Source organism: Vigna angularis, chromosome 11 (genome assembly GCF_016808095.1).
Source record: "Vigna angularis cultivar LongXiaoDou No.4 chromosome 11, ASM1680809v1, whole genome shotgun sequence".
NCBI classification, from domain to species: Eukaryota; Viridiplantae; Streptophyta; class Magnoliopsida; order Fabales; family Fabaceae; genus Vigna; species Vigna angularis.
In genome coordinates, this window is record NC_068980.1 from 15633951 (window position 1) to 15648151 (window position 14201).

At 35.6% G+C, this 14201-nt stretch overlaps 2 protein-coding genes across 5 annotated transcripts; one reads left to right on the forward strand and one right to left on the reverse strand.

The window, feature by feature from the left end:
• The first annotated feature begins 445 nt into the window (after nucleotides 1–445).
• LOC108334050 (protein IQ-DOMAIN 10) lies at nucleotides 446–4224 on the forward strand. 4 transcript variants are annotated; one of them, XM_017569657.2, is made up of 6 exons: nucleotides 446–622; nucleotides 1297–1411; nucleotides 2049–2213; nucleotides 3177–3404; nucleotides 3522–3635; nucleotides 3721–4224. In XM_017569657.2, exons 2-6 carry the CDS (start codon nucleotides 1343–1345, stop codon nucleotides 4018–4020), a joined length of 876 nt encoding a protein of 291 aa, XP_017425146.1. In that variant the 5' UTR covers nucleotides 446–622; nucleotides 1297–1342; the 3' UTR covers nucleotides 4021–4224. The 4 variants fall into 4 exon arrangements, with proteins under 4 accessions (XP_017425146.1, XP_017425143.1, XP_017425144.1 ...); XM_017569654.2 differs by having other exon boundaries at nucleotides 447–622; nucleotides 2043–2213; XM_017569655.2 differs by lacking the exon at nucleotides 446–622 and adding an exon at nucleotides 658–730 and having other exon boundaries at nucleotides 2043–2213.
• Nucleotides 4225–5679: 1455 nt separating this feature from the next.
• LOC108334048 (transcription factor PCF5) lies at nucleotides 5680–8005 on the reverse strand. The gene has a single exon (XM_052870625.1). It carries the CDS (start codon nucleotides 7143–7145, stop codon nucleotides 6051–6053), a length of 1095 nt encoding a protein of 364 aa, XP_052726585.1. The 5' UTR covers nucleotides 7146–8005; the 3' UTR covers nucleotides 5680–6050.
• Nucleotides 8006–14201: the final 6196 nt, after the last annotated feature.

Here is a 14201-nt window from a genome sequence, read left to right on the forward strand (position 1 = left end):
TCTCTCTCGTTCATCTCTATGTTTATGTAATACAAATACATAAATATCAAGGAGTTTGAGACATTAAAGCTAATACGAATATTATTTTTAATATAAATATACATACATATCAAAGACGATATATTTATTATGCACGACAAAATCAAGAAAATCGTATATTTCAATTCATCAAACGACTTTCGTGGCTCGTAAAAGTTATTGTGAAAAAGCTTCCATGTCACTTCCATAGTAATAATGCGTAATTTTCTTTAAAATAGACATTAGACATTAGAAAAAAAGTAATTTTAGTTTGTTGTCTAATGAACAGAGTGACACACCAATCTTTTCCTAGAACTTGATTAAATTTTGTTTCAATGATTTAATTATGGTATTTCATTTTCAGAAACACAACTGGACATGACTACTACCTTCCCTCACCTTTCTCTAGACTCCTAAACTTCCAAAGAGATCAAACATCTGCTTCATCGTGGTTGGGTTGTCACACACTCTTATGCAATTCTTTCTCTCTCTTTTAATGTGCTGTATTCCAATGTACCACGTCTCTTATCATTACAACCCACCACCACTCTTCATCCTCTTCAAGCAAACCCATTCTGTGCCTCTCTTTTCTTCTCTCAACCTGGTATGTGTCCCTTCCCATTTACATTCTTTATCTCCGCACTTCTAGGCTCTTGCTTTGTTCATCAAAACTTTATGCTTGTTGGGTTTGGTTGTCTGTTGCCTTGACATTGTAATGATTCTGTTGTCTGTTGTGCCACTTCCTTTCATTCGCAATATATAATGATGTCTGTGCATAGTTGATTGAGGTGTGTGGTTTCAGTACGTTCTGGCTTTTGAAATTGAAGGAAACCAAAATCTATATGACATGACTTGAAAAATATAATTTGGATAGGTTTTAGTATATACTGCTGTTATAGCATACTTAGTGTTAGAAGAGGCACAATGTGAGCTTTATAAGATGGTGCTATAGTTTTTGGCTTATTCGAAGACTAGTACCTTATGTTACAATAATATGAACAGAGAAATTTCTTTTTCAAGTTTTATACAAAGAAAACCATGTAACAAAGTGAAATAGGAAGAAAAGGGAGGGTGGGGTATAAGATTGTCACATGAGAAATTTCCTGGTAGCCCTTGCCCTTCTAGGAAATTTGACTGGTCTTTTACATTACTTTTCTAAATGATAAATCTTTAAAGAATCTATGATCTTCTGTGCAGTCTCCTCGTTCACAAAACTATGGCTTATTTATTTATCCATGAGATTTACGAAAATTTGTTCGAACATTACTTGTTATGCAGATTTGCAGTTGGCTGTTTCCTGTTCTTAATTCCTTGAGAAAAAGGAATGGGTGCGAAGAAATGGTTTATGATAATAGTCAAATTGAAGAAATCGAAGAAATCCAAACAAGAAAAGGTTATTTCTAGTGTTTTTTTTTTCCTATCAGCAAATACTAATATATATATATATAAAGAGAAGAACAAGAATTTGATACAGGAAGTGCCATATACAGAATACAAGCAAACATTGTCATAACAGAAGATTCCTAGCACCTAAGACAACAATTTTTCATATTCCCCACCAAAAGATCAACCCTTTTACTGTTATTCCAAATACTACCCAGTATCCGCTATACAAGCCAAACTGTTTTGCTTTCATCCCTTCCTATAAAGAGACACTGATTAGTCCGAGACCTCTAAAATCTGTAACTCAGCCAAGTTAAACCCTAAGCATGAGACACCACATTAAAGAGGTTATATCTACGGTTCTTCTTTTCGATCCTTGCATTTCAAGTTTGATAACATTTTGACAGTTTGGAGAGCATTACTCTGGTTCTCGTTAGATATTCTTTCAGCATTAACATTACTTGGGAAGATTTGAATATTTTTGAGTTTTACTTATTCCCTTTGACTTATACTATTTCATTGGCTTTTTATGTAAACCATATAATTTTAAGAAAATGATTATAGTTGAGGAGAAATTCAAAGCTGATAATTTGATATGCAATCCACTGCCGGTGTTTGTTCTCTTGTCACTTTCTGAATAGGTACAGTCTACTGATGAAAATTCAGATGAATGTTCAAACGTGAAGCAAAGTGGTCGTGAAGAGTCAAGTGGCATTCCCAATGAAGGTTTGATGATGGATCGGACAGTTCCATCAAGACTGATGGACGATGTGGCAGCTACTAGGATTCAAAATGCATTCCGTTCATTTATGGTACAATATATGTGTCGTGTGCTTATTCCGGCATTTGTTTATCACAATTTTCATTGTGAAGTAAGCGGAGACATTTAGTAATTTGCTAAATAAAGCAATTAACTGAAAACAAAAGGTCTAAATTCATAATGCATCTCACTGATATCCAAGTGTTCACACATTGCGTTGCTTTACAATGATCTGTTTTCAATCTCCTTGATGATAAACCAAGTTTGCAAAGGTTAGAAGATTTTGCTTCATTTTCCCCTTGTTGCTGTAAAAATAATAGTCATATCTTTAAGTAATGCCTTCTAAACTTGGTATCATAGATATGTTGCTAGCCAACAGCTAACTCTTTTTTTAAATGGTGCCTTCTAAACTTACCAATGTGATGTTTGGTGCAATTTCGATTCACCAACTGCATAAAATGTAGTACATTATCAATGAAACTTGTGATGTCTTTCTTAAAAAACTGAAAGTGGAAATATTTAAACTTAATGACAGTATTGTTATGTTCCAATTTCTGCAGAATATAATTTATTTTGTAATAACTTTATAACTGATTTTATATTTTACTCGTGCCTTTTTCGTTTCTTCTCCTTCTCAATTTTTACTGCTGAAAAGAATCAAATGAATGCTCTGCTCCGGAACCGGAAGGGGTCCTAGGGATATGATGACATTATCTGCTACTCTTTTGCAGCCTTTTACAACAGTACTTGGAAACTCATTTACTTGAGTCAACTATTGGCATCACGACTCTTGTTTTCTTTCATCTGTTATTTATACCCAATTGCTTACTACAAATAATGTCTGTATTAAGAATGGGTTTTTTCCTACTGGTTATGAGCTTCACTTTAGATGCCCCAAAATGGCGGCAAATAATGCTTCTACAATTATTTAAAGATAGATACTTCTCAAATCTTAAGCAAATTATGACGCTGACTTAGTGAAAATAGATAACTTCCTCCCTACCCTCCCATGCAGGCAAGAAGAACATTACATCATCTAAGGGGAGCAGTGAAATTCGAAGCTTTAATTCAAGATCACCTAGCCAGAGAGCAAACAGCAACCGCACTGAACTATATACATTCATGGAGCAGAATACAAGAACAAATTAGAGCTCGAAGAATCTGTATGATAACAGAAGCCAGAATTAAGAAAAAGAAATTGGAAAACCAGTTAAAACTTGAGGCTAAGATTCAGGAGCTTGAGGTAGCTTAGCCTGTGATTACCTGATTTCAATTGTTGCCAAAGTGTTACTATTATCATTATAAAGGTCAATTTTGATATCCTTTCAATATTTAATAAAACATGCCTTTTTTATGTCAGGTGGAGTGGTGCAGTGGTTCTGAAACCATGGAAGAGATACTTTGCAGGTTACATCAGCGAGAGGAAGCAGCAATTAAACGAGAACGAGCCATGGCATATGCCTTCTCCCATCAGGTACAAAACTTGTTTTGCCCGCTTCATCCATAGCATACTGAAAGAAAATCAATATTTGACTTCTTATATGAACGTGACATTGCAGTGGAGGCCAAACTGTAGCCAGTATTTTGGTCAGGCTTCTTATAGCCTTGGTAAAGAAAGTTGGGGTTGGAGCTGGACAGAGCGTTGGGTCGCGGCACGTCCTTGGGAAGTACAGGTTCGAGTTCAGCCCTCCAAAACAAAGAAACTTAATGGCCATGATCAAAAAATCAAATTCAACAAGATGAACTACAGTGAAAGCAAAGCAGCCTTGGTGAAACCTTCCCTGTTAAACGGGAAGGAAACTGGAAAAGGAAAGGAAAACAGTACTTCAGGGCAGTCAAAGAACATCGTTACCAAATAGCCCATACTAATTTGATGGTTTATGGTTTCTTCTTGTTCTTTTGGGGATTTTTTTTCCATATTTGGCTTGGCGAGAATCTACCAATTGGTGTGTACTATTTACACTAGGAACTTCACTTATCTGCTATTGCATGGTGTATATGACTATGAACGTGAATTCCCTAGTCTTAGTTGAAACTTGAGAATGGTATTATTATCCCTTTAATTTTCAAATCTTTACCACGAGTACATTTATATTTTACATATTGGAACTGCAAAGAAGCAGGGAAATTAAATGAAATATCCTCCTGAGGTGAATGATTTCAAATAGACAAAATGTGACAGTGGATGGTCGGCCTCTTTACGGTTAAACCGTCATTAATTATTGCCACATTTTGCATATATGGTAGCCCAGAGTTGTGTGCTGCTTAATGACCAATTCAACTTTTTGGAGTAATGTTATTTATCAACCGACTAGCAGCACCAACAACCAAAAACAATTACTACGATCTCAATAGAGGCCAATGGTTTTTCTGTTTCCTCGTTACATTATCCCCTTGACAAACAAAATTTCCAGCTGGATACTAGAAAATGTTATTTTGAGGCACTGAGTTTCACGGGGTAGGGGACCAAGAACAGACGGACAAGAACTACACTCTGGTGGCACTGACGAGTGAATTCTCCCATAATTGAGCTTCGTTGTGCTCATCTCTATAGACATCTTCCACTCGCCACTTGTTATACCTACTAGGATCTATCTACAAAGCTCATTGGTTATGGAGTATGGACTACGACGTACTGATTCCCCAACCACTTAATCTCACCTCACTGCATCAAGGCTGAGAAGTTGATAAAAAAATGAAAACGATATTTTGGTTCCAATAAGGTAGATCATATTCCAAATCCAATGGCAAAAACTAAACCACTGTACCAGAAGCTGGAGCTTCCTTTTGGAGAATACTTGAGCATTAACTGAGTAAGTGGGTAAGCCGATATCAAGATGAATTGAGTTGTTTCCCTTCTTTTTTACACCACACAATCAACCCTTGTGTCACTATCACGAATTATCATATTGTTAAACAGGCGAAAGAGGAACAAAAATAAGACATGGGAAAGGAAAAGCAAAAAACCATACTGAATTTAGGAAAATTGCCCTTTTAACAAGCTGGGAATCAACTCACACGCAACTCCTTTCTTTTGTAAAACAGTTTCTACTGTTCATAGACAACGACTTATCAGCCAAATGCTCCCAAAATTCAAGCACGAAAGAGATAGATCATTGATATAATAAATCAGTAGAATGAATCGTCTTTAATTCTTTTGGCAGTATGAGGAAGCTACAGAAGGATGGACGGTCGCACAAGAAAGCAGTAAAAAGGTAACAACACACTCATTTCTATCACAGCAAAGAGAACCAACCTCTTTCATCTCTTTGACAACCCATTGGCGAATCGGGCATTTTGCAAACGATAAGAAAATACCCGTCTCTTTCCTTCTATCGAAACAAGACAGTAACAACCGACTCAAAGCTTTAGCACACACTAGTAATTATCCATACGTTGGCTTATTTGGAATTTGCCCTGTTTTGCAATGGAGATAAAACCTCATCCTGAGACTGGCTCTGCACTAAGTTGGAAATACAAGAAAAATGGAGCAAACTAGATAGTGAATAAGTAACAGTAGTAACAGCTGCGTGCACGTTTTCAATACAAAACTAAGAAACTAGATATCCAAGTACAAACACGGTCACTACAAATTGCAACAAAACATCAAACATTCAATCCAACACACAACAATACCCAAACCTAAAAGTCTCCCTGACGAAACATGACATACATAATGATGATGATAATAAAAAAATTAACATAACAATCAGGAGAATTTAAAAACCTGGAAATTCAACCCCAGATTTTCTTCATTCCACAAGCATACTCCACTGAACCGAACCATTCATTCCGAATCCGAATCCTTCGCCTCCTCGCTGCAGAAATAGACCACACAAGTAGGGTTTCGGAGTCAGCAACTGAAGGAACGAAGTCCGCAATCGGCGGTTCAGCGGCGAGAATCGGAGGAAGCAGAGGACGGCTTATCGGACACGCCGTCGTGCTCCTCTTCACCCTGAATTCGTGCCGGCACGCGGAATCCCGAGAAGCCCCCGGGCGCAAATGCCGAAGAAGGAGATGACTGATACACCAACGCCGCCGCAGCCGCCGGTGACAAGTAGTGATGCCGATGATAATGATCGGCGGCGGCCACGAACGACGGCGCGTCAATCCACGCACGAACGGACGGGGTGTTACTGGACTGAAGGGGTCCCCTCTGAGAAAAATACTGGCCTTGACCATTCCCATTACCATAGCCAAAAACCACCGCCGGCGGCGCAACAGTCGCCGGCCCCGGAAAAGGAGAGGGAGCGTTAACCACGAACCCTCCTCCACCTCCACCACCATGAGTATCATTAGTAGCATTCCCACTGTTGTTCCACGCTCCCATATTATCAAACCCGGCTCCAGCGAAAAGCACGTGCTCGTTTTGGTTATGGTGGAGCATAATCGGGTCCTGCAAGGACTGAAGCGATAGACGCAAATCCTGGCTGCTCGTCCTCGAAAGCAAATCCGGTGGGTAGCTTTGGAACTGAATCAACGACGACGTCGTTGTGGGAAAGAACGATCTTATAGCGTCGTTATCCAAGGGAAGATAACTCGAACCTCCTCCTCCTCCTCCACCATCATCGTTCTCAAGGTTCTCGTTGAACTGGTTCAGAATTTCAGCATCAGGGTTTGTGCTAGTGTTTGTAGTTGAGTTCGGGTTATTAGGGTTTGTTTTGTCTGATTCGTCGTCGTTTAGGTGGTTTGCTGTCGGAAGGGTGGGTTTCCAGGGAGGGAGATGCGCGAGTTGGTCGATGGCGTCCTTGGCTTTGTTGATGAGCCAGTCCACGGCCTTACTGGGCCGGTCGTAGCCCAACCGATCCTGCACGTCGTAGAATTGAATTGCGGTGTGGGCCGATAGCCTCACCCGCCGGTCGCGCGGCCCTTTGGCAGTGCAAACTTTGCTGTGGCGATCCTTCCGCCCCGTGGACCGCACAATGTGTCCCCCTTCAACTTCCACTATCTCCCCTCCTCCTCCTCCTCCACCTCCTCTCACCATCCCCTGCCTCCACGACGTCGTTCCTGCATGCTCCACCGAACCAGCAAAAGCCCGTTTCCGTTGCTGCTGTTGAAAGTAACCCCGCTGTTGCTGCTTTGCCGTGGTTGTCGTCTTTGTCTGATGATGATGATTCGTTTGAGGATCCAGAGTCAGACAGTTTTGTTTGTTGTTGGCCTATGTGTCTCCCTCTTGCAGACTTTAACAGAGGATAGCGGGTTTGGCTAGTGAAAGGTGGAGAGTGGAAGCGTGCCATTCAATATTTCGAGTTCCATGCCAGAGTAGATGATGAGAGAGTGAAGAGAAGAGAAGAGAAGTGAAGAAGATGTTTGAGAATGAATGTTTAAGATGTAATGTAATGAGCAGTGTTGTTGTACTACATTACACATACCATGACACCACCACCCACCAACCCATCCAAAACTCATTCAATCACCAAAACTCCCTCTCTTCCTCCCTCTTTCTTCCACTTTTCACCCTTCTTTTTTATTTTATATTCACCATTTTTACTTCCCAGTCACATCCTCAAACCGTTGGTTACATTTCACACACATTTCTTACCCACTGTCTCGATGCCCCCCTTTTCCAAGACTACTCCTTTACATCATCCCACCACACCTTTCGAAAGGGACACCCTCTCTCTCTCTCTCTCTCTTTCTCTCTCCCTCTCTCACTTTATTGCTTAGCTTAAAAGAAACATCATTCTATCGTCTCATTTCCTTCTTCTCCCATCTCAACCCAACCCTTTTTCTTTTCTCTCTGGACTGAGGGTTACTGTTCTACATGGCATCTCAAGGGGCCTCCTTTTTCTTTCTTTTCGGAACAACATCGTTTGTCTGCGTTTTTCCATGCTTCTCCTTTTCCCCCATCAAAACAACCCAAATTACTAACTAACCAACAACCTCTTTCTTTCTTTTTTTTCTTTTTTTTAACTTACTGCTTCTTACGCATTTCAAAATTATCTACCATCCTTCACCTAATTTCCTTTTAATGCTGTTTTAGTTCCTCTAATTTAACGTTCTTTTCTGAACAAAATATTTATTCCATCACTTTCCATCACTCCGTTATGACAATTTAAAAAGTACCAACACATTCTCATCACACACGAATAATATGACATCTTTATTCATATTAAGTGTTGTTGTATGACATTATTCTCTGATAATATGCATCACAACGTCACCATGATCTTATCTTTCTACTCGAATAGATTTGATAATAATGTTTTTAAAATTTTGTATGTTAGAGGTTAAAATTGCGTCCAATTACTTTCTTAAATTATTACTTTAATATTAATATATTTTTATCATACATATATTTAATTTTTAATAAGCATACTAAGGTCGCCATAAGTAACAAATCTAAAAAAGATACTACTTTAAAATTGGTCATCTAATTTGAGTAGGATATTTTACACTTATGCCATGTTTACCACGAACAATTTATTATTGAAGAATCAACTTTAACAAAATAAATTTAATTTTCACTCACTTTACAAACTCTCCACTTTTTTCTTGAATTCTTTTTTTTTTTTCCTTTTCACCCTCACCACATAAAGATACGATATAGGGTGAAAATAATATTCTTCACGGTAGTTAAATCTTGATTTTAAATAAATTAGGCAGAACAATTTTCATCATTATTGATGTTTATAATGTGTAATTAAGTGAAAAGAAAAAATTAAAGAATGCGCGATCTATTAGTTATGGTATAATATGTTTTTCTAGAATATGAAGAGTTGTAATTACTAGGCTATATAACTGAAACATCTCGTTATTGTGATGAAAGTGGGAGATTTTCAAATGGGTTATTGACACTATATTTAATGATATAGGCTCCATTGTTATAAAGCAGTTATTTTTGTTTGTTTCGTAGACAGTTTGTAATTTTTGTTTAATTTTATAAATAGAGTTACACTTTCAGGAATACTAGTATAAAAAACATTTTTTTTATAGACTATTTGTACTAGTTATAATTTATCTTATATAAAAAGAGACGTAGAGACATAACTATAAATAACATAACATTTTTTATTTAAGTTGTAGTTATAATATATATAGAAAGTAGATGTAGTGATATTTTTGTAATAAATAAAAGAATTTTCTATACCGGTCTAATTATAACTAATATACAAAGTGAATAAGGTGACATTTTTGTAATAAAACAACTTTATATACTAATTCTAATTATAATTGGTATAAAAATAGTTTCTTTTATATATATAGATATATATATATATATTTATTTATTTATTTATAAACACAAACTACACTCAAACCCTAAATCTTTAGGTAGAACCACACACTTCAGTCATGAATCCTTTTTTTCCCGGTCAGGCCACCTTCGTGCAACCACGCCACTAGGAGAACCACGCCACTAGGAGGTCACCATCGCGATGCTGACATCAGTGACTATCTCTTCCAACAGGAGTTCTTCTTCTCACAACAAGGCTCAATTGTTTGTCATTTCTCCTTTGCACTTGCTACCTGATAACAGTTGAAAATACCGTTATTTGATACTTAATTTTGATACTAAAAACACACTTTATGACTTAGAAACTAGCTTGAAATCATGCTTTTGGCTTTAGTTATGAGAATAAGAGAGTTGAAGGTGAAATTATTGGTTTTATGCTTGCTTTTCCTTGTTTTAACAAGAACTAGGATGGTTTGGAAGAAGAGTTGAAGTATCAAGGAGCTGGAACTCAGGAAAAACTAGAATATCATCAGAGAGAAGGACCGTAGGTGGCGCCTGAGGGCCCTTTTGGAGGCCCTCAGTGTTGAAGTCTCGCCTTGGCGCCTGAGCGCCCTTTTTGTGCCGCTGAGCGCCAGTTAGTACCGCAGCTCACGCTTGGGCGCCCTTCCAAGGGCGTTGAGCACAGATGTTTTCGTAGTCACACCTGGGCGCCCTAAGTTGGGGCGCTAAGCGCCAGTCTCGTGGGCTTGGACTTTTTCTGTGCTCTATTTTAGGATTTCGACGTCCTAGGCTTGGTATCTTTTGACAGAAGATGCGCAAAAACACTTTCTTGGAGGCGAATTGGGAGGCAGAAGCTCCTATCTTCAACTTTTAGGGTTTTTCTATCTCATTCTTTTCCACCATTATTCATCTAGTTTCACCATGTCTATGGTGAACTAAACTTCAATTGTTGTTGGGGAAACAATGTAATCCTTTGAAACTCATGTATTGAATTGATTCTTATTTTAAATGCTTTGTTCATTAATTGTTAGGGTTTTTCCTCTATACTCTATGCTTGCTTTGTTTAACTCATTCATAGCATGATAATTGATTTTGTCAATATGGACATGTGCAGGGAAATCTAGATCTAGGGAATCTCTCCCAAAAGCAGTATTGCCTAGACATATGGATATGAGGGTTGGTTGCCTTTAAGCTTCTGTGCGTTTATAATGCAGAATTAATTGCTAGGGAGACAAGACATTGTAAACTAGTAATTAAGGATAGGCTTTCTTCGTCGAGACATCGGGTCTAAAGTAAATTAGAAAGTGACATTAACATTAATGAAGAAGACGAATTCATAAATACATGAGAGTGGATAAGATAAGTCTAACCCCCAACAACATAATCATTCCATATTTTACAAACCAATCACTTGTGCATTCTTATTGTCAATTGATCAACACTTGCATTCATATTTACTTTCTGCATTTTAAACCAAAAGATTTTGTTCTCAAGTCATATTTAATCAAGAAATCACATAACTGTTTAGGCCGTGAGTCTCTTGGGAAATGATACTTGGTCTTACCATATTTATTACTTGATACGATTCGTTACACTTGCCGAGGTCTTAACAAGTTTTTGGCGTCGTTGCCGGGGACTCGTGGTTTAACTATTCTATTTGTGTGATTATTGATTAGCTTTGATTTGATTTTTTTATTTTGTTTTGTTTTGTTTTAAAAGTGCTTTTTAGGGTTTTATTTTCTTGTGTATGCAGGATACAATTAGAACTAGAAGCAAGAAAATCAAGAGAATTATTCCCTTCTCTAGAGACACTTTTACAACCTTCATCACAAAGATCTGACCAGAGAACTGAAGAGATGACTAGTGAAAATAATGGCAGACGCACTTTGGCAGATTACACAACAGTAGTTGGCCCTCATCATTGTAATAACATTGCAAGGCCGAGGGTCAATGCTGTAAACATGGAAGTAAAGCCTGCGTTGATACAATTGGTGAAGAGCAACCAATTTAATGGATTGTCTCATGAAAATCCATATGAGCATCTGACAACTTTCAATGAGACTTGCAACATTGTAAAGATCAATGGAGTGTCGAATGATGCTATAAAGTTTAGTTTGTTTCCTTTCTCATTGGGAGGCAATGCTAAGTTATGGTTGAATTCTTTCTCGGAAGATAGCTTTACCGAATGGGAAGATGTGGTTGCAAAGTTTTTAAACAAATACTTTCCACAATCTAAAATCAACAAAGGTAAACATGAAATTTCTTCTTTCAGGCAGGGCATGGAGGAGACGTTAGGTCAAGCGTGGGGTAGATATAAAAGCTTGTTGAGAAAGACGCCCACACATGGCTTTGACGAAGCAACGATAGTCATTCTTTTCCATGGAAGTCTTGGCTCACAAACCAAATTGATGCTAGATGCCTCAGCTAGAGGTAATATCAAGTGCAAGACTCCAGAGGAAGCTTATGAATTAATTGACAATATGGCTACAAATGACAATGAGATGCATAGTGAAAGAGGAGCTCCACCTCAGCAAAAGGGAGTTCTACAGTTACAATCTCATGATGCTCTGCTTGTACATAATAAGATTATCACTCAACAATTGGAGGAAGTGACACAAAAACTCTCTCTAGTGCCACAAGAGATACATAATGTTTCACTAGTTCAGTGACAGCAGCAACAATGACAACAACAACTTAATGTATCTAAGAAGATCAAAAAGCTTGACCTTCAAATAATTTATGAAAATGAGCTTATCTTATTCTAAAAATACGGAGGTTGCATTCAAAAGTATTGAGATGCAAATTGAGCGATTGATAAAAAAAGATGGAGGTTTTTGAGAAGGATGCAAAGGGTAATCTTAGGAAAGAGTGTAAGACCATTGTTACTGGAAGTGGGAAAGTGCTAGAAGAGAGAAAAATAGAGAGAAAAGAGAAAGAAAATATGAGTGAAGAAGAAGAAACTGGGTGGAAAAAAAGAAGGGAAGAAGAAAGTGAGAGAAAAGAAAAAGAGAGAATTGAGGAAGAAAAAAAGAAAGAAGAGGAAGACGAGAGGAAAAAAAAACATTTTGAAAAACTCTTTCCTTATCCAAAGACTTATTCAAAGAAGGAGAAAGAAAAACAGTTTGAGCGGTTCATGAAAATTTTTAAGAAACTGGAGATCACCATACCTTTTTCTAAAGCATTGCAACAAATGCCTTCGTATACAAAGTTTTTGAAAAAGCTCCTCACAAAGAAAAGAAAATATATTGAAAAAGAGGCCATTGAAGTGCAAGAAGATTGCAGTGCAATCATACAAAAATTATTACATCCTAAATTTAAAGATGAGCAAGTTTCAACATTCCATGTACTATAGAAGAGATGTCCCTAAGATAGATAAGGAAAAAGTACAAACTATATATATATATATATATATATATATATATATATATATATATATATATATATATATATATATATATATATATATATATATATATATTATAAAACATTTTAATTATACGTATAATTTATTATATTAAGATATATAATTAATTATCTATCGTAATATAATAAATTATAGATGTAATTATAATATATTATATTAATTATACGTATAATTTATTATATTAAGATATATAATTAATTATGTATCGTAATATAATAAATTATAGATGTAATTATAATATATTATCTTAAATTAATATGTGCCAATTTTTTTGTGAAATATTTAATACATAAATTTGTAATTTTATAATTTTAAATTATTTAATACCACACAATTTAAAATTAGGTTTAATTGCTTGCATTGTCCACAGTTTGGCTGCAACGTGTCAAGTTAGTCCATCTTTTTAAAAAAGTTTCAATTACGTCCAAACTTGGTTTAAAAGTGTCAATTTTGTCCAAACGTATGTAAAATTTGCTTCAATCAAGTCCCTTCCATTAAATCCACATAAACGGACGTTAATTTTTTTTTCTCTCTCCTCTGCTTCTCTCTGCTCTGCTGCTATGCTCTGCTGCTCCTTTAGTAAAATGTTTTTCACTTATATTTAATATTTACATAAATTAAATCATGATCATGATGTAACTAAATGATTTTATCTAAATTATTATTCCACTTTGTTTTTACCAATATGCTACATATGATTTATTAATAGAGAATTGTGCCTGTTAATTGAAAGAAAAAATTAAAGTTATACAGTATCTATTAATTAAAATATGTGTGTATTTTAAAGTAAAATAATTTTATTAATCTCAAATATAAATATCTATCTTATATTTTATTATCTTAAAACTATTTTAGTAAATAAATTAATTAATAAATTATTTTAAATATATATGATTTATCCTATTATCTTATATATATTTTTAATATACTTTTAATGACGATAAATTATATATATATAATTAACACAAAACGTATAATTCTTTTTTAAAGAAAATGAAAATATGTAGAAATAGTTCAACCAATATTATACCAAAATAAATAATTTTGTAAATACCTTTTTAGTTAAAGAACAGAAAAATGAATTATTTGATTTTTAGATAATATTTTACTACGAATTATAATATTTTAATTATATTTATTGTTATTATTTTAATATAATATTTTATTACGAAAAGCAATTATCGAATGAAGCAGAAAATGGGTGTGAAAAGAATACTTTTTGTTTAGATTTAGTTTTCATGTTTTTGTAAGATAAACTAAAACCAAGTATAAATATATGAGAAATGAGAGTTTCATCCACAATCATTACTCTGTGCAGAAGTTCTGTATAACTTAGTCCACGTATACTGTTTTTTTCATTTAATATATATGCATAATATTTTCAAATTTTCTAATAATTTCTTAATGTATTATTTTATATTTTATATTATCATTATATTATT